Source organism: Lutra lutra, chromosome 10, assembly GCF_902655055.1.
Source record: "Lutra lutra chromosome 10, mLutLut1.2, whole genome shotgun sequence".
Lineage (NCBI taxonomy): Eukaryota > Metazoa > Chordata > Mammalia > Carnivora > Mustelidae > Lutra > Lutra lutra.
The window spans coordinates 81,161,186-81,182,187 of NC_062287.1; the positions used below are offsets into that span (position 1 = coordinate 81,161,186).

The window sequence follows — 21,002 nt, forward strand, 5'->3', positions numbered from 1 at the left end:
ATTCAGATGTAAACTAATTAATGTCCCACTTGCTATCTCTCCCCCAAACTTTTGGGATTTTAAGGAATATGATCAACTATGGCAGTGTAATAAAAGCAATACGCTGAATATTTTGATTTTGGTAATAATATATATAGGATTAGTCTCATGAAAAAGTATATGCAAAAGACATTAGAGAACTGAATGGCTGTATGTGAAGAGAAACATCTAAAAATGTATTTATTGGCTGTATTGTCCTTTAAGTTATTTAAGTTCACCTGTGAGCACAATCTAGTCTCCTTCATTATTTCTATCTTTCAAATGTTTCATTTCTCCAAGAAGCTTATTCTACAGATTTTTTTGAGGAATCTGAAACGTTTCCAGTAGAAAGCAGAAACAGAGTGTTCTCATATCTATCTTTCATAAAGGAGTTTTAAGAAATGTCAGCATGCTTTTACTTAAAATTTTTTAAAATAATATTTATGGGGCACCTGGGTGGCTCAGTTTGTTAAGCATCTGACTCTTGATTTCGGCTCAGGTCAGGATCTTGGATTGTGAGATCGATACCCACATTGGGTTTTATGCTCAGAAAGGAGTCTTCTCGGGATTCTCTCTCTCCTGTTGCCTCTCCCCTGTTCGCACTCTCTTTTGCTCTCTAAAACAAATAAAAGCTTAAATAGTTTTTAAAAATAATATTTATATTTTATTCTAAAAATTTCCTTAAGAAGGTCCTGTGATTAAATGTTACATATATTAAGACATGCGTAGGTATGTTATATATATATGTGATATGCCACGTCTTACCTGATCCTGCTAATATGCCAGGTAAATTTAAGATAATGATGTATTATATGTTCTATAATATTACACACTAATAATATTTTAATAATTAGCACATAGTAGTTCTATAATAATATATAATAATAAGCTATAATAATGCATTACATTATAATTACATATTATATAAATACCCTGATACATTAGCAGATCAGGGAAGAAAAAATGAGCTAAATCTTCATCAATCAGAATGAGAAGATGAAAAAAATCTAAACAGATAAATTGATAAAATAACAGTTTAAGCATACTGTTTAGAAATATTAGGTAAATTGGAGAAGTTTGTTATAAGTCATCCGGCATGAATTTCAGTGAATAATAGAAGAAAAACATATATGCCAATTTTCCTAAAGGTAGTTTCAAGAATGCTGGCATATTTTTATTTTATTTTTAAGATTTCTAATTTATTTTCAGAGAGTGACAGAGCATGTGTGTACTTGAACAGGGGGTAGGGACAGAGTGAGCGGGAGAGAGAGATTTTTCAAGCAGACTCCCTGCTGAGTGCAGATCCCGATGGAGGGCTTGATCCCAGGACCCTGGAGATCATGACTTGAGTCAAAGAGCTGGTCACTCAACCGACTGAGCTACCCAAGTACCATGGTACATTTTTACTTTTAAATAAGTCTTTTGATTATTACTATTATTTTTAATCATAAGAAATGTCCTTAAATAAATGAATTATTAGTGTAAACCAAATGCCTATTATAGAGGAAAAGGAATTGAAAACTTACACATTTCCTAGTAGCAAAAAATGAAAGAACCAAGTAAAATAAACCCTTATTTACTTTAACTGTGATATTCCTATGTCACAGAAATCACGTAGTTTTAGCAATCTATATTGTCTAACTGAATTCCCACTCTAACATGGTGGTCCTTATTCCCAATTGACTACAAAGGACCAGGAAAGTCACAGTTGGGATCATCTCACGAAGATCCAGCACTGAGTATTAGATTATCTTATGTTTATTTAAACTATCTTATTTTATCATTGTTATTCACAGCAAGAAAGTCACATGCTCAAAGTCATAATATCAATCATAATTGCTATTGACAGAACTGAAGTCTCTTACTGAAAAGGCACAAGTCAGGAAAAGAAACCAAGATATACAAAGTAATGAAGAGTTAAAAATATGAAATTTCCTCCATAGATCCAAAAATAAGAATAGAGGAATACACAATTTCATCACCCCAAACTGAGATTCTATCTTCTGACTGCTACCATAAGAAAAATATTAAGTATGAGTGAAATATAGGTATTTTTATAATTTAAAATTGGGTTACATAGAAATTAAAAATCATCAAGAATAAAAGAAAAAATATTATACATGGCAAAGGGTTTAGAGCTCTTGTATATGTGTCTGTCTGTGTAGATATAGGTGTGCATGTGGTTGGTTATCTATCCATCTATCTATCGAGAAAGAATTCTTATAAGTAAGAGAAAAATAAAGCAAAGGAAATGAACAGGTACTTAATTCAGAATGAACTACAATTGGACAAAAGCGCATTAAAAATACGCAAGTTCATTATCCATGTATAGTGGTAGACTATAGCTATTATAGTTCTGGAGACTAACTTAACAGTGCATATCAAACACTTTGAAAAAGTATATATCCTTTGATCCAGCTATTCTACCTTTCAGGGGCTTAGCCTAAGGACATAATTAAGACAAGTTGTGAAATACACACAGAGATATTTAGTGGAGTGTTGTTTATAACAGCAAAAAAAATGAAAACAGACTAAATGTTCATTAGTAGGGGATTAGGTAAATATACAATTATTAAAAATGATTTATTTTCATATTTGAGAGGAAAATGTATGTATAAGAAGTGGTTCAGTGAGGAAAAAGCTGGTTATCAATTGTATAATGGATCTCAATTTTTTTTAAAACAACCTATATGTGCATGCTTCAGAAAAATGTCCAACAACTATTAGAACAAAATATTAATAGAAGTTAATGAAAGACATCTTATTGCCTTTGGCAGGACTTTTTTCAAATTAAAATAAATGAGCATTTAATGTTAAGATAATAAAAAGGCTAAAATATTAGTGAAAGGAGCAATAAAATTGAAAATGAATTACTGAAAACGCAGTTTCAGACTGCCTATGGAGTTATAGTTTGTTGGAAAGAGGGAAGGTGAGGTGTGGTAATTACTCTAACAGTCAAATACAAAAATACAGTGGAAATGCAAGGGTATGTGCAGGCCAAGGGGAGAGGACTCAGGAAAAGGAAGGTTCATAAAGAAGGTAGTTTCTGACTTGGAATCTCAGTGAGGATAAGGATTTTAATAGGCTAGGATGTGGGATGGAGCAAGGGAAGCAGCATTCAAGGGTGAGGGAAAAGCTAGGAAAGTGTAGAGGCAAGAAACAGAAACATGTTTAAGAGGATGTTGGGACACAAGTGCTGCAGAAAAGTGCGTCTGCAGCTTGGCATTGGACTGGGAAAGCCTTTGAAGTCTCCCCTAAGTAAGTGGTCTGCACTTTATTAGGAAGATGATTTTCATATGAAGAGTAGATTGTAGATGGGAGAAACGAGAGAAATAGAAACTGGTTTAGATATTACTATAATTATTCATTTTTTACATCAAAATTTCTCAAAGTGTTTTTAAATAAATTGAATTAAGAAATATCATTCTATTCCCTGTCTTTAGCTGCTTTAAATAAATCTCTAAAACATAACTATGAACTGACAACTTTCATGAAGTTTCTTATGTACGAGGGGTCTATATTTATTTTTTATTTATAACTCTTTGAAATATTCCACAGATGGTTCCTTTAAATAAAGGGATTAGATAATTTATCACTAATGAGTTAAAAATCCCTCTCTTAAAAAATGGGCAGGCCTTCTGGGGTCATCTTTTGATGTGTCATATCATGTGTCCTGAATGATTTTACCCAGAGGAACTAATTTATCAAAAGCTTAAGACCGCAAACGTTAAAAGATTTACAGAGCTACACGTTAGTGTAAAAAGCAGAATGCAGTATTTAGCAAACATGAGTCACAGGCTGCAAAGCAGGGTTCATGACAGGGAGACATTGATGAATGGGATTAGATCTAATTGAGGCTTGGTACAAAATGATGGCAAGGATTTTTCTTTTGCTAGCACTCACGTTAATATGTATGTGAGGAGGTATTTTGGGAAACTATGCAAAATTAAAATTAGTTGGCAAAGTTCTAAAGTGAGATCAAATATTAATATATGCATTTCAATAAACACTTCTAGGCTACAAATGATTGATACAATTACTGTACTAATCATAAATCTGGATTCCTTTTAACAGCCTTATGACTCATGGAATTCAGTTGCAAATGATACAGGTGAAAGAATTTTAAACTATTTAAAAGATATGTAACTTTAAGGTTCTACTGATTAACCAAATAATAAACATTTTATAATGCATTCATATGACACTACTGTGGTTACTGTAGTATTAATGCTTATTCAGTTAATTTACAGCTATTTACAAATATCACAAAGAGAAACTACATTTTCCCATGTATTAAAAGATTGTCACAGTCCTTTAAATTAATTCAATGCTCTGAGTAATAAATCACCCATAACCTTTTGATACTTCTCTCTGTAGGAACAGACATGTAGCAGACACCATGCTTCCACTCAATCTGATTTTCCTAGTATTCATGCTTATTTAAGATGGGGGAAAAACAATGCAAAGGACCTTTTAATTTGTATGAATATTTGCAGGTTACCAATGAGTAACTGAACACTGTTTTGTTTACAGGGAGAATAAGGGCCAAAGGAAATGTATTTAGGGCTACAAACATGACAGTAATGATTAAATTTTATTGCCAAATGGGAAACTACATGGAAGATTTAGTTTATAATATTTTTGCTGCTTCATATTTATTATATGAGGAATTCATGTAGACATTCCTGTTTTTTAAATGACATTTCCTTCTACTCAAGTAATTTTAGGCGAAACTTAAATTTACATTGGAACTATATTCAATCATAGTATCTCTACAACATAAAAGACGTTGGTTCTACTAGTATCTTTTCTTTTATTGTACTTTAAGATAAAAACCACTAACATGAGGTGCAAAATTTAAGAAAAGGAAAGGTTAGAGACAGAAATATTACTAAATGTGAGTTTCCAGATGGATAATGAGGAAATCTTGACTTTTCATTTAATGTCAGAAATTTTATCAGTTCCATAAATAAACCTTGCTGCCAGCACCCCCATCCTGCACGGCACTCAGTGAATGCACTTTCTGTTTTCCAGACCTAAAATAGGTACATGTTTTACTCCAAGTAAATAGACATTTAGTTTGGAGGCAAAGATTTCAAGTCAAATAACTATCTATTCCAAAATCAAGTATTGACATGAGTAAAGTATTAAAATGAACAAAATTTAAAAAGTTACTTTCTGTGGACTCTGAGAAACAAACTGAGGGTTTTGGAGGGGGGAGTGGTAGGGGGGTTGGGTGAGCCTAGTGGTGGGTATTAAGGAGGGCACATACTGCATGGAGCACTGGGTGTGGCGTATAAACAATGAATTTTGGAACACTGAAAAAAAATTAAATTAAATTAAAAAAAAGTTTCTTCTTGAGGAACAAAGCAGGCTTATTAATATAACGAAAGTTAAAATAATCCATATAACAAAAATATAAAATATAAAATCCCTATAGGGATTTAATATATATTTAATATATAGAAATATAAAATTCTTAAAGGGATTTAATAACAAATGTACAAAATATATATAAAGAAAGTTGTAAAACTTTGCTGAGAAACATATAAGAAAATATGAATAAGAGAAACTATTCTAGAGTGAAAAAATTTGATAGTGAAAAAATATGGAGACAAAATTTATAAATTTTTAAAAAGATTTTATTTCCTTGGAATTGAAAAAGTTGTGCTAACATTCACTTCTTAGTCAGGGATAGCCAAAAACATTTTAAAGACAAAGAATAACATGGGGTGCCTGGCTGATTCAGCTGGTAGAATGTGACTCTTGATCTCAGGGTTGTGAGTTCAAGCCCCATATTGGGCATGGAGTCTACTTTAAACAAAACAAAACAAAACAAAACAACCCCAAAGAATAATGAAGGGGAACTAGCACTGCTTTCTATCAAAAGAAACTATCAAGTATCAGCTATGAAAATAATAACTACTAGCTCTAGGACAGACAAGCTAAAGAATAGGGTAGAAATCTAATAGAATTATTTGCCTATTTACTGTATTTAAAGCAAAGGTACTTTAAGGGTGGACCGTCAATGTGTTACACAAGAATGTAAGGCTCTTTGAAAAAATTTTGATTCTTGCATGTTTTCTTACATTAAAATAAATTAGGGGAAAATAAAAGTAAAAAAAAAAATTTAAAAACTTACAGATAAAAAGGGCTTCTGAGGAATTATTCCAAAGGCAGAGAGAAAAAAATAATGAAGTTACTATATGACATAAAAGTTTAAAAAGTTCAGAATTAAAAAGAACATCTCAAAGTTAAGAGTAAATAATAAACTTGAAGAAAGATTTGCAACATGCATCTTAGAGGAAAGAGTTAATATCCCTTGATGATCTCATCCAGTCCTATGGCTTTAAATATCATCTAAATGTTAACAGCTCTCAAATTTATATTTTAGTTTAGACTTTTCTTCTGAACTCCAGATTCTTATATCTAATTGCTTACATGATATCTTCACTTGGATGTATCTTAGACAAATTTAAAATGCCCCAATTGAACTTTTTAGTTTTCTGCCACCTTCACCCTACAAATCTGCTCTACTTGAAGTCTTCCCCATCTCTTTTAAGGTGACTTGCTTCTGTCAGTTGCTAAATTAAAACATCTCAAGAGTCATCCTTGACTTTTTCTTTCCCTCACATCCCAAATCCAATTGGTGATAAAATCCTGCTAGTTCTACCTTTAAGACATATTACAATCTGACTATTTTTCACCAACTTCATTGCTACCAACCTGTTCTGAGCTACCACCATCTTTTACCTGGGTTATTGCATTAGTCTCCCATTTCCACCCTTGCAATACTATAATCTACTCTCAACATGCCAGCCAGAAGGATCTTGAAAACATGATGGAGGTATGTTACTTCTTTCCTCAGATCATGGCATAGCTCCTGATTTGTTCAGAGCTAAAGTCTAAGTCCTTGTAATAACCTACAAGGCTTTACTTGATCTGCCTTCCTCCCCTTGATCTTTGTGATCTCATCACTGTCTACTTTCTTTCCCTTCTTTTTGGTACCAATTATATGTCCTTCTAGCCATTCCATGAATATGCTAGCCTGTGTCAGGGATCTGCATTACTTGTTCTTCTCTTCTCCGTATATCCATGTGGCTAACTTTGTGAACTTCTTCACATTTTATCAGTGAAGCCTACACTGACCATGCTATTTAAAGTAGCAATCTCTTTCCCATCCCATTCTTGACCTCTTCATTTCTTTGCCTACAGCATGTACCACTTTCTAAGATTCTGTTTAATTTACTTATTATATTTACTGTCTTTTTTCTGGCACTAGAATGTGTACTCCAGGAGGGTAAAAAGGATTGTTTTGTACCTTGATATATCCTTAGCCTCAGGTAAGTATTTGGTACATAGTAGAAATTCAATGAATATTGTTGAATGAATAAATATCCATATCCTAAGCTCTTATAAATATGTGACAAATTTTACAAAACAGGACTACGCCAGAAAAATGTTCAAATGATTGCTAGATAATTCACAGAAAAGAAAATAGATCCTTAACTTGATGAGAAAAATATTCAACTATATTAGTGAACAAAGGATAAATGTAAAGAAAATAATATTTATGATTGAAATTAGTAGAGAATCAATAACAAACTTGCAAAGACAAAAGAGGGAGAAAGAACTCCAGATTGAAAAAGATTACAGATATATCAACCAGTGACAAGGTATGGGCCTTGTTTGTATGCTGATGGAAGAAGTTAAAAAGAAATCATTTATGAGACAGTGGGGGAAATATAAACACTGATCAAGTAGATATTCATTGACATTAGGTATGAAAAAGACATCCTGGTTTCTTTTAGAGACACTAAAATGTAAATGGAAGAAATATATGCTATCTGAGATTTCCTTCAAAATAATACATTACAGATATAGATAGGGTGCAGAAAAGCAGATCGTGTTCTTAAGACTACCCATGAGATAATTCCTAAAATTAGGTGATGGGTTCATGAAGTTCATTACAGGATTCCTTGTACTTCTGTGTATGTTTGAAAATAATTTTCTAAAAATTAAAAAGTGAAGACAGTTTAACATCAAAAGCTGGTAAAACTAAAAGGAGAAAGGAGCTCATTTTCTTACACTGATGATATGAGTTAAAATTGGTATAATCACATGGGGGAGGGAGGTAGAAGTTACTAAGCAATATATATCATAAACTTTAAAAGAATGTGCTTATTGCTTGAGTTAGAAATTTTACTTCTAGGAATTTATCATAGGGGTAACTAGACATGAGCACCAAGATAAAGATGTTATTTATTCATCTGACAGACAGAGATCACAAGTAGGCAGAGAGACAGGCAGAAAGAGAAGGGGAAGCAGGCTCCCCGCTTAGCAGAGAGCCCAATTCAGGGCTCGATCCCAGGACTCTGGGATCATGACCTGAGCTGAAGGCAGAAGCTTTATTAACCCACTGAGCCACCCAGGCACCCCAGAGCACCAAGATAAATATACATAATTCCTTACTGCAATACTACTTATAATAAAATTTATTAAACCTAAATGCCTAACAGAGTCCAGATTAGATTAATTATGGTTAATCTCATCAGACTTTTAAAAGCACAGTGTGCACACATTCTAAATATAAAGATTCCTCAGGGAGCCTGGGTGGCTCAGTGGGTTAAGCTTCTGCCTTCGGCTCATGTCATGATCTCAGTGTCCTGGGATCGAGCCCCATATTGGGTGCTCTGCTCGGCAGGGAGCCTGCTTCCCCCTCTCTCTTTGCCTGCCTCTCTGCCTACTTGTGATTTCTCTCTGTCCAATAAATAAATAAAATCTTAAAAAAAAAAAAAAGATTGCTGCTGATCTTTAAATACTCTTTAAAGGTCCTTATAGCACCAGAAAAACAAACAACAAATGAACAAACAAACAGAAGAACTGAATTCAAAACTGAACTACCACACAGCATTTAGTATTTTTGAAATTTAACCAAAACAAAAAGAAATTTAACAAAACCACTTTTTACTTGTTTATGAGAGTACAGGAAAGAAGTCAGTGACACACATGTAAGCTTATTTGAATGAGACACATTTGATTCACGTTTTGCTTAATAAGTTGAATCCCTTCAATTTTACCTCTTATATTTATTAAGACTACTACAGATAATATAGTTTTAGCAATATATGATATCTGCGTATTGCTTCATATCTTTAGAAATACAAATTTCACTATTTGTGCTTTTTTAATGAATTATTTCAGTATTTTAAGACTAAGAAAATAAATATTTATAAGTTGACTCACTTTATAGCCCACGCTCCTTCCCCACTATTCATCTTTGTCTCTCTATTCATAGTGATTACAACATAACATAATTTCTTGGAATAAATAAGACACACCAAGCAAATAGTTAATCTCTGAAATGTGAACAAAATATTAAACAAAAAAACAAGAACAAAACATAATAAAAACAAAACTCACCTTCTGATACACTTTTAAAAGGAATTATATATTTATAAAATGTAATATGACTTCAACAGTTTTTCCTTTTAAAAGTGTTATGAAAAGGAATTAGGAGCCAAATAAATGTTTTGCTGTTGACACGTATAGTCTATACAATTACACTGCAAACGAAATACGAATTTTTAAATAAGTAATAATGACCATCAGGTGGTATTTCTCGATCTTGGTGTTAAAACCCTATTTCCTCTCCAACATCTTGAATACATTACAAAGAAAAAAATCAAGGCCCAAAAGGTATGAGAGAATCTGGAAATAATCTTAAGTTTTCTTTTCAAAGATCTCAATTAGCTTAGTTCTAATGACAATAATGCTTTATTAAAGAAAAAGAAGATATAAGTATATATCTTCAGCTTCCCAGTTATTTTAACATAAAAATAGAACATAGGAAATTTAATAATAGAGGAGTAGGTAATTCAGACCAATCTCCACTGAAGGCAACAAAAAAGTCCAGGCAAAATATAAAAAATATATGCTTGAAGTCACGGAAGAGCTAATGAAACTGTGAAGAATTATAGGCAAGTATCAAGAGAAAGTTAGGAAGCTCTAGAAGGTAATCTCTTCATTACAGTTATTTTCCCTGTGAAGATTTTTTGCTGATCCTGAAGGGAGTCCGAAAAGCTTAGGAACATTGAGAATCTGGTAGAACTAGGGTGTGAAACAGGAAGTTAGGGCCCACTAAACAAAGTTCTTCATAAACCCTCCTTGCTTTGGGTTAGATACCTAAACAGCTTACACTCTAGAGGGTAAAACAACATAGGCAGGCCCTAGCAGAAGTTGCAGTGTAGTTTTAAATGATCCCAATCCTTGAAACTGGACTAAGTGATTCTAGATTGTTAATGCCACCAGGAACTGAGAAGAAGCAAATGCAAAAAATCCTCTCTGAAAGAAGACTTTATTATCAGAAGTCTTGAAGTATTTCTATAAATAATTCTGCAAATACATATCTGATGCATAAAAGTTAGTATGCCTTCAAGAAAATGAGGCCATGTGAACGAAAACCAGCAGAAAGAGATAAGAGAAACATATGCAGAGTGCTCCAGACCTGGAAATCTCAGGTCTTTAAAATAATTATACCTATTGTGTTCTGTGAGAATTTTTTCCAAGAAATGGAAACCATAAAAAAAGAGAATCAAACAGAAATTCTAGAGTCTAGAGCTGTAATATAACAAATTAAGAACTTGATGGATTTAAGAAATATTTGACATAGCTGCAAAGAGAAAGTAAACTAAAGAATGTGTGAAAAGAAATTTCCAGAGAGACAAGAAACAAAGAAAAGGAGAGAGTAAAAAAAGTCACGGATAAGACAAGGAGAAAGAACTGTGTAATATAACTAGAGTCCCAGAGGTAGAGGAGAGAACAAAAATAGCAGAAGCAATATTTAAAGATATAGTGGTTAAGAACTTCACAAAACTAATGAAAGATAATCCAGACACAAATTCCGAAAGTTCTATGAACCCAAGTAAGAGAAGTAAAAATAAAATTACATAGGCACAATATAGCAAAACTACTAAAACTCAAAGACAAAGAGAAAATATTTTAGGAGGTCAGAGATAAAGTTACACTCAAGGGAGCAATACTTAGAATGACAGCTTACTTCAACTACAATAAGAAAGACACATAAGATAATGAAATTGTATCTTCAGAGTGCTAAAGAAAAGGAAGAATACTAAACTGTAATTCTATACCCAGCAAAAAAGTCTTCAAGAAAGAAAGTAAAATAAATACAGCTTCAGACATATAAAAAGTAAGAATATCCATCATCAGCATATCTACTATAAAGGAAATGCAAAAAGATTCTTTAGATGAAAAAAATTATCTTGGATGGAGATGCAGAGATGCTGAAAAAAATGAAGAACAAAAAATATAAATGTGAATATTCACTGTACAGACATAAAAAAACCCCATTTTATGGGTTTAATATATAGAGAAAAATAAAATACAACATAACAGTGGTATGTCAGGGAAAGCGTTAACTCAGGTAAAAAATTTTAAGTTTCCAGCACTGTCTGAGGGTGAAAGTTAACATAGTTACTTTGATAAACTTTGTTAAAGCAAAGGATTTTGATAAAGGACTTTGATAAAGCAAGGATTCAGAATGTTACTCTAAGGGTAACAATTTAAAGAATATAAAAACAGCTAAAGAGCTAAATATAGCCTTCTAAGCTCAGAGGTGAAAAAAATGGAATATCACTCTGTCACTCTAAAACAAAGTTAAAAAGGAAAAGAATATGGAATAAGCAGGACAATTAGAAAGCAAATCATAAGACAGTAGATTCAAACCAGTATCAATACATTCATCAAGTAGAAAAAGAATACTTTAAATGATAAAGACTGATTAACAGAACAAAAAGCAAAATCCAATTATGTGATGTTTATGAGATGCCTTTGAAATAAATGATTATAGGTTTCAAGTGAAGGAATCAGAAAAAAGATGAACCATGAAAACACGAGCCAAAGAAAAGTGGGATAGCTATATTAACATTAAAGTAAACTTAAGGCGAAGAAAAGTGACTGGATTAAGTATATTTTATAAGAAAAGGAAGATGTAAGAATTCTGAAATATACGATGCAATAATATAATTTCAATGTATGAGAACCAAAAATTGACAGTACTACAAGGAGAAATATCCCCTAAAAGATGTCCATGCCTTAGTCCCTGGAAGCTGTGAATATGTCACATTACATGGCAAAAGGGATTTTGCAGATGTGGGCTCAATCTAATCAAATTGAGATTAAAAGCAGAGACTTTTCTCTAATTTTAGGCAGAAGAAATGAAGCAGAAGGGAGGATGAGAGAGATCCAAAGCATGAGAAGGAACTGTCCTGCCTTCTAGCCTTTGTTGGCTAGAAGATGAAATGATAAAGAGGGCAATGTTCCAGGGAATACTGGAGACCTCTAAAAACTGAGAAGGACCACTGGGCAACAACTAACAAGAAAATGGGGACCTCAGCCCTACAGCTGCGTAGAATTGAATTCTGCTAACAACCAGAATGAGCTTAGAAGCACATTCTTCCTCCAGAACCTCCAGATAAGAGATCCAACTGGCTGACACCTTTATTTGGCATTGTGAAAGTCTAAGTGTAATTCTGGCCTACAGAGCTCTGAGATAATAGATCAGTGTTATTTTAAGTTGATATGTTTGTGTTAATTTGTTAGCATGGGATAGAAAACTGATACAAAATAGAAAAATCCCATGTAATAGAGGGAATTTTTAATAGGTCTCCTCAGTGTATGATAGAACATGAATTAAAAAAAAAAAGTCTGTAAGAAGAAGATTTAAAGAACACAACCAATTTGGCCTTATATAGAATACTGTAATAAATGACTACAAAATATACATTTTTTTATAAGCACACCTGAAACATATACACCAGCCTACTATGTGCTAGGAATAAAGTGAGTCTACATACTAGGCAATTTCTCTGAATATAATTCAATAAAGCTATAAATAAACAAAAAATAGAATGGAATTTGCCATAGCTTCTTGATATTAAGAATAAAAAAAACAACAACTAAAAAAACCCCCTCCAAACTAACAGTTTTATGAAACAATTCTCATCGGATGCCTACATGACACTTAAAAGTATGATTCTCATTTTAAGTATTTCCCCAAACCTGAATTGAAATGGAAATTTGCTCAATACAAAAGTATAATTTTATATAAAAACTGATTAGAAAAAAAAGAAATGCTCCATGGGTCAAAGAAGAAATTACAACAGAAGTCAGAAAATATTTTGAACTAAATAATAACCTAAAATACTATGTATCAAAACTTGTGAAATGAAGCTAAAGCTGTGTTTAGAGGGAAACCTAGGGACATTATTGCATAAATTCGAAAGATCAGGTGAAAGCTAATGAACAAACATCTTTATCAGTTAAATGGACAGAGCAGCATAAACCTATTAAAAGTAGACAGAAAGATATGGGGCGCCTGGGTGGCTCAGTGGGTTAAGCCGCTGCCTTCGGCTCAGGTCATGATCTCAGGTCCTGGGATCGAGTCCCGCATCGGGCTCTCTGCTCAGCAGGAAGCCTGCTTCCCTCTCTCTCTCTGCCTGCCTCTCTGTATACTTGTGATCTCTCTCTGTCAAATAAATAAATAAAATCTTAAAAAAAAAAAAAGTAGACAGAAAGATAAAATAGAAGTAAAGATAAAAAAGTACAAAGGGCACTTGGGTGGCTCAGTCGGTTAAGCGTCTGACTTTGGCTCAGGTTCCCATCCTGCCATAGAGCCCACCAGCATTGGGCTCTCTGCTCAGCGGGGAGTCTGCTTCTCCCTCTCCCTCTGCTTGTGCTCTCTCTCTCTCACTTGCTCACTCTCTCTCTCTCTCAAATAAATAAATAAAAATCTTAAAAAAAAAAGAGAGATACAATTAAATAGAAAACAAAATCTACAATGAAACAGAAAACATCCGAAAGGAAAAAGCAACAAATCATACTTAAAGAAATTACATCAAATACACAGATCTACAGAGATTTGCCTTATCTTCCTCTTAAAATCTATAGATATATCATTTGTGATAGAAAAAAGCAATAGCTGCTAACATCAGAAACTGAGTAACTGGGGCTCCTGGGTGGCTCAGTCAGTCGTTAAGCCATCTGCCTTTGCCTCAGGTCATAAGGGTCCTGGGATGGAGCCCCACATTGCATCAAGCTACCTGCTCAGCGGGAAGCCTGCTTCTACTTCCCCTACTCCTCCTGCTTCTTGTGTTCCCTCTCTTGCTGTGTCTCTCTGTCAAATTAAAAAAAAAAAAAAAAGAAAGAAATAGTAATTTTTGGAAGTTGGAAATCACATGGATCAGATGAACAGAAAAGCTAGAAGAGAAAATCAAGACCCCAGCTATCATATATATGAGAAATGCTTTTCTCATATCTGGAAACTCAGAAAAAAGGAATGTGAATAGACTATGAGGTAATTACCAATGACAATCAGTTTAACCGACCAATAAATTGACTGTCATGTTGTATGGTAAATTAAAGCTCTCTAAACAAAATGGAGACCTCCTACTAACAACTTTGGAAACAAAAGTAGAATAAGCCTTTGGAAGATCTAGACATCCAGTTAGACAGAAAAGTTTCGAGGTGAAGGAGTAGAGCAGGAGGCAGTTTTAACCAGAAGGAAAACTCTAAAGCACAACAAATAAACTCTACCAAGTCAAATAAGTAAAGAGGATACCTCCGAGAAGATGAAATAATGTCACTAGAAATAGGAGAGCCGCAAAGTTAAAAAGAATATACACTAGTTCAGTGTTGCTGCTATTATTTTGGGTTAAGGTAAAGATGAGAGAGGTATCTCATGGACATTTGGCATAAAGAAAATTTTGGACTTCGACAGATTAATTTTTAAAAATATTTTTGTCCTGTATTCCAACAAATCAGTCTCTAAGAATCTGGTATACATGCGCAAATGTGAAAACAAGTGTGCTTTCTGATGCCCTGTTCACCAACGGAACAATGGTTAAATAAAGTATTGTACATCTGCTGTCTGGATTCTCACAAATGTTAAAAAAAATAAGGTAGATTCTTCATGTATATACCCTAACAATAAACTAAATAAACTAATAACAAATAAAAAGTTGTACATCAACATATATGCTAGCTTTCATGTGAAACCCAATAAAAAGCTAGAGTTAGATTATGTAATACAAATATTACACACACACACACACACACACACACACACACACACACACACACACAGAGCAAAGTTAACCAAACTGCTAAATTTCCTCATTTCTGAGACAGGACACAAGATTGGGTTCTGAGGAAAGTCGAAGAAGGCATTCTACTTCTATATGTAATTCTACATTGTCTGAATTTATTTTAACCAACATTGTATGTTAGTTTTGCAATTAAAATGTCCCATGCACACTTTTATGACAGGAGAGATAACAAGTGATATGGCAACAAAATATAGCTTATTCTACACTCTTAGTTGATTTTAAGAATAGATTATTATTATGTATTACAGAATATAGTATTCTTAATTATAATCTTTAATCCTTAATTGAGGTAAAATTATTCCATCAAAAATGGGTAAAATAATTTAAAGATTTTATTGCTAGTTATTTAGAACATCAAGTATACTTGCTCTTAAACCTCTGAAAGATAGTGGTTAACAAAATTATTCTAAAACTAGTTTTCCCCTTAATTCTCACAAAATAGCCAAACCTATTTAAAAAATTCATGGTTCTGGTAGATTGATACATAAAGGAGGCTACTCTTTAGAAATAACCTTATAATTTCCTTAATACAAGAAAAGCTGTACTTACAACAAGGAGCAGATTGAACTGGTCCCAGTTGTGGAAAGGTCATAAGAACAGAAATTTCTGGTAGATCTTGTTGCTTTATAGTATGAGTTGTAGTTTGGTCAGCCCAAACCACCACTTTTTTCCTCTCTACCAAATGTTCAATTTCTTTGAAGTCAGACTCAAAAGCAGCATTTGAAAGTCCAGCTTCTTTTAATGCACAATACTGTTTTCTTAGGGCTGGAAGTAAAGCATTCAATACTCTATATAAAGAAGGTCACAAGAAAAGAGAGATAAATATTAAATTTTAAATATAGTATTATAGTTTTACATACCATCCAAAGTATTAGCAGATCATTAGAATGACATCCTGTACATGTTTTCCTTTAGAATGCCTCAACATACTCTCACTACATTAAGAATAGAGTGAAAAAATTCTGGATGGGAATTAAAAGCATCAGGTCATATTCTTAGCTAGTCTTCACTTGCCTCCATCTGACCTTGGATAATACGCAAACTGAGGTTTCTCCTCTATAACTTGGGGTACAACTAGATAGTCACTGCTTATACCAGGAGACTACTGTGAGAACTAATGAGTTAAATACATATAAAAGGTTTTTGCAAAGCATAATGTGATTTATAAAACAAAGATACTACTGTTACTGATACTAAGTACCATGGAATTAAAATGAAAAATGAAAAAATACACTCTTCAATGATGAGATTCATTTCAGGTATGTAACATTTCAAAGGAACCATAGTTAACTTTCCTTGAAGTTAGCTCTTCATGAGTAAAAGCAATGGTTTTCAAAGCCATTCAAAGGAGTTCTAGGAGGAAGAGCTGTGGACAAGGATGGTGGGTAAAAGGAATTGATGGGGCACAGGTTTCCTGGCTCCGATTCAAAATCTTTTCTATTGCTATCAGTCGGAGCAGTATTGAATGTATCTTTTTATGTATTAGACCTCCATGTAAACGTTCACTGAAGAAAAGCTGCAGTTAAACAGTTACAAATTTATACACTCAGTCAATGGTTCTTAAGTTTTATATCAAGGAAGATGTCAAACAACTTGACCTTGAAATGCTTCAGTCCTGGTTGTTTCAGTTGACTCAAAACATCCAGGAGAATAGAATCATTTCAAGTATGGGTAGGGCAGTGGGAAAAGGACAGGCATTAATTTTCTCAAGGAAGGAAGGAAGGAAGGAAGGAAGGAGCAAGGAAGGAAGCAAGGAAAGAATTGCTTTATTACCCCAGAGTCTTAAATATTTAGATAGTAGTACAAATAAATAGTCTGTGACATTTTTCTTTTTGTTGAAGGTAGGGAGTACTCCATTTAAGCCAAGGAGGCAACAACTATAGGGAAAAGTCATTAATCATAAAGTCAATTTAAAAAAAAAGGTTATTTATTGAGCACCTATATGAATCACGTGCTGTGCAGAGGAGAGAACAAAGAAATTTTAACAAAGAACTTTTTTGTCTCTCTAGAAGTCTCGATCTTCCTAAGGCTTACTCTACATTTCTTCATACTTCATAGGTACAAAATGATTATCTCATTGTTTTGATTTGCATTATCTTGATTAGTAATATTGAGTATCTTGTCATATACCTGTTGGCTATCTGTATGTCTTCTTTGGAAAAATGTCTACTTAGATTTTCTGCCCATTTCCAATCAGATTGTTTCCTTTTTTGCTATTGAGTTGTATGTTCTTTATATATTTTGGATATTAACCCCTAATCAGAGATGATTTGCAAATTTTGTATCCTTTCGAAGGTTGCCTTTTTACTTTGTTAATGGTTTCTTTTGCTGTGCAGAAGCTTTTTAGTTTGATGTTAATTTCACTTATGTTTGCTTTTGTTTCTTTTGCTTTTGTAGTAAATCCAAAATATCATCTCCAAGTCTGATGTCAAAGAACTTATTGTCTATGTTTTCTTCTAGAAGTTTTATGATTTCAGTTCTTATGTTCAAGACTTTTATTCATTTTGGGCTAATTTTTAGGTATGGTGCAAGACAGTGGTCCACAGTTTCATTTCTTTGCATGTAGCTGATTTTCCCAACATCATTTATTGAAGAGACTGTCCTTTCCCCATTGTATATTCTTGGTTCCTCTGCCATAAATTAATTGACCATATATGTGCGGGTTTATTTTGAGCTCTCTATTCTGTTCTATTAAGCTATGTGCTTTTTTTTTTTTTTTAAGATTTTATTTATTTATTTGACAGACAGAGATCACAAATAAGCAGAGAGGCTGCCAGAGAGAGAGGCGGGAAGCAGGCTCCCAGCTTGAGCAGGGAGCCTGATGTGGGGCTCGATCCCAGGACGCTGGGACCTGAGCCAAAGGCAGAGGCTTTAACCCACTGAGCCACCCAGGAGCCCCTGCTTTTTGTTTCTTAATAACAGTGCAGTTTCTTTTTGTTTTAAGTTTCTATTTAAATTCTAATTAGTCAACATAGAGTTTACTCCGTGCTTGTTTTTAAGCTAATACCATACTGTGTTGATGGCTATAGCTTTGTAATACAGTCAGAAGGAAATAAATCAGACAGGAATTGTGACACCTCCAACTGTGTTCTTCTTTCTTGAGATTGCTTTGGTTATTTGGTGTCTTCTGCGGTGCTATACAGATTTTAGAATTTTTGTTCTATTTCTGTGAAAAATGCCTTTGGAATAATGTTACTCTATTAAATCCACAGATTGCTTTGGACAGTATGGACATTTGAACATTAATTCTTCTAATCCATGAACACAGAATATCCTTTCACTTATTTGTGTCTTCTTCAATTTCTTTCATCAATGTCTTATAGTTTTCAGTGTATTGGTCTTTCATTTCTTTGGTTAAATTTATTCCTAGGTATCTATTATTATTGATGCAACTGTCAATAGGATTGTTTTCTTAATTTTTCTGACAGTTTGTTATTAGTATATAGAAATGCAACAGATTTCTGTACGTTGATTTTGTATCTTGTGACTTTACTTAATTTATTGATCAGTTCTAGTAGTTTTGGTGGTCTTCAGGGTTTTCTATATATATATACCGTCATGTCATCTGCAAATAATAAATTCTAGGTCTTTTTTCCAGCTTGCATGCCTTTCCTTTTCCGTTTTTTTTCTTTTTTCTTTTTTTTTTTTCATGTATAATTGCTTTGGTTAGGACTTTTTTTGTCTTGTTTTTTGGATTTTACATAGAAGTGAAATCCATATTTTGTGTTTTTGATGACACATTTTAGATTTTTTTAATCTTGCATATCCATTAATTATTGTAATTAAAGTTAGTTTTTACTACATTATCTTTTAACTTTCATATTAGCTTTATAAGTAATTCATCTTTTACCTTTACTATATATTAACTTTTACCAGTGCGATTTATACCTTCATGTTTTCTTATTACCTAAAAGCACCCTTTCTTTTCAGCTTAAAGAAGTCTCCTAATATTTCTCATAAGGCCAGTTTTATGAGCCCCTTTAGATTTTGCTTGTCTGGAAAATTCTTTATCTCTTCCCCTCAATTCTGAACAAGTGTGCTGGGTAGAGTATTCTCAGTTAGAAATTTTTTTCTTTCAGCACTTTAAAGGTATATTATATCACTTTTTGCCTCTGCTATACAAGATCAGGCTCTGATAGTTCATCACCTTTATTATTTTTTTTTCATTTAATTCTTACAAAATCTTTTAAAGAAAGTATTATAACCTATTTTAACACTTAAGAAAACTAAGGTTAAGTGAGGTTAAATAATTTATGCAAGGTCATACTGCTAATATAAAATTGAATTCAAGACCAACTCCAAAACTCATACTCTTTCTACTATGCTATATTATCTCTGTTTATAATGTTTTGGCTCAGCAATTTGCTAAATCAGTAAGTTAGTCAGAATCTTTTTGCCCATTTGGAACTAAAATTTACCTTAAATGTATTAATCTATTTGTCTGATATAGTAATGGGTTTCTTTGATACTTTCACTCTTGCCAGTGGCTTGAGTGTTAGTAAATGAACATTCATATCTGTTCTAGGTAGAGATATAGAAAGCTTAAGATTAGGTTGAGCTTTTAACCACAGAAGAATATCTCCCTAAAGTTTTTCCTTTCCTTTTCCTCTTTTTAAAATAACTATCCTAATGTGACTTCTTTTACATCAGAAGTATAGAAAATTAATTACTAGTTACTTGAGAATACTAGAACTGCAGTAGAATTTTATACTAGCAGAAAACCCTTAGAGAAATATATTTTTCATTTTATAGAGCATGAAAGTGACACCTAAAGAGTTGACTGACATATCCTAGCTAACAAAAATAAAGACTGTTATACCTTTTTTTTTTACCATTATGTTTCAAAAGATGTTGCTACTGAGCTAGTAGAGCATGAGAGCTACTATAGCATCACATAAAAATTGGGACAGTTGAAGTTAAAAAATATACACTTTTAGTAACTTCATTTTATTGACAAAAATCATTCTGGAATTATAAATATTTTAAAAACTGCCCACTTAAAAAATTCAGCTGTTATTAATAGTGATTGCTTCTATTAATAAATTTTTAGAGAAAAATGCTTTCAAAACTATAAAACACTAAAAATATTAGTTGGAGGAGAAGAACCACATATTTTGTACTTTCTCAATGTTTTCTAACTCTGTATACTTTCTGATGCTGGCAAACACTTAAAAATAATTTATCCTATACCAAATAAAAATTTTCTGGCAGTGGAAAACAACTTCTATATTTCAGGTTCCTCAGGTCTGTAAGTATTAAAATTTATAGAATAGATAAATCCATGCACTTACGCCTCAGTTTGCCTGTGTTGTTGTTCTTGAAGACAAGCTAGATCCACCATATGCTTAATCTGTGCTTTCAAATCTTTGTTCTGGAGGTGCAAATGGTGACAATGAAGATCTTTGTTGAGCTCCTGGGGAAAACAATGCAAACTATACTTCAGATTCTTTTAAGAATGTTAAAATTTAGTAATTTTCAACAAAAATTATTCTATATTGGTGCTAATAGTTTTAATTTTTTATATACAAAATGATAATATTTAGGAATGATCTGAGAAATAAACATCCTGGTATAAGTGGTCTCTAACTTACAAGCAAGGTAAGTTTTAAGTTTCTCAGAAATTAATGTCAGGAACTTAGAACAAATTTTATTATGATGATAGTTTCTTGGTCTATCCAACTTCTGGATAATGCTGTGAAAATATGAATATGACCAGTTTTTGCTCAACTGTCATTTCTTCAGGGCTTTTCCTGAGCATTATATTTAAAGATGGATACTCTCCACTTCCAACAGTCTCTG

The 21,002-nt window shown here is 32.9% G+C and overlaps 1 protein-coding gene across 3 annotated transcripts in view; it reads right to left on the reverse strand.

Moving 5' to 3' along the window:
- KIF18A (kinesin family member 18A) overlaps window positions 1–21,002 on the reverse strand; it is an 84,479-nt gene that overhangs the window by 23,448 nt on the left and 40,029 nt on the right. For all 3 annotated transcript variants that reach the window (XM_047690350.1, XM_047690349.1, XM_047690352.1), the window contains 2 exons: window positions 20,495–20,616; window positions 15,753–15,991 (listed from right to left, as the gene is read on the reverse strand). In XM_047690350.1, the coding sequence (XP_047546306.1) occupies window positions 15,753–15,991; window positions 20,495–20,616 (361 nt within the window). The remainder of the gene's footprint in view (window positions 1–15,752; window positions 15,992–20,494; window positions 20,617–21,002) is intronic.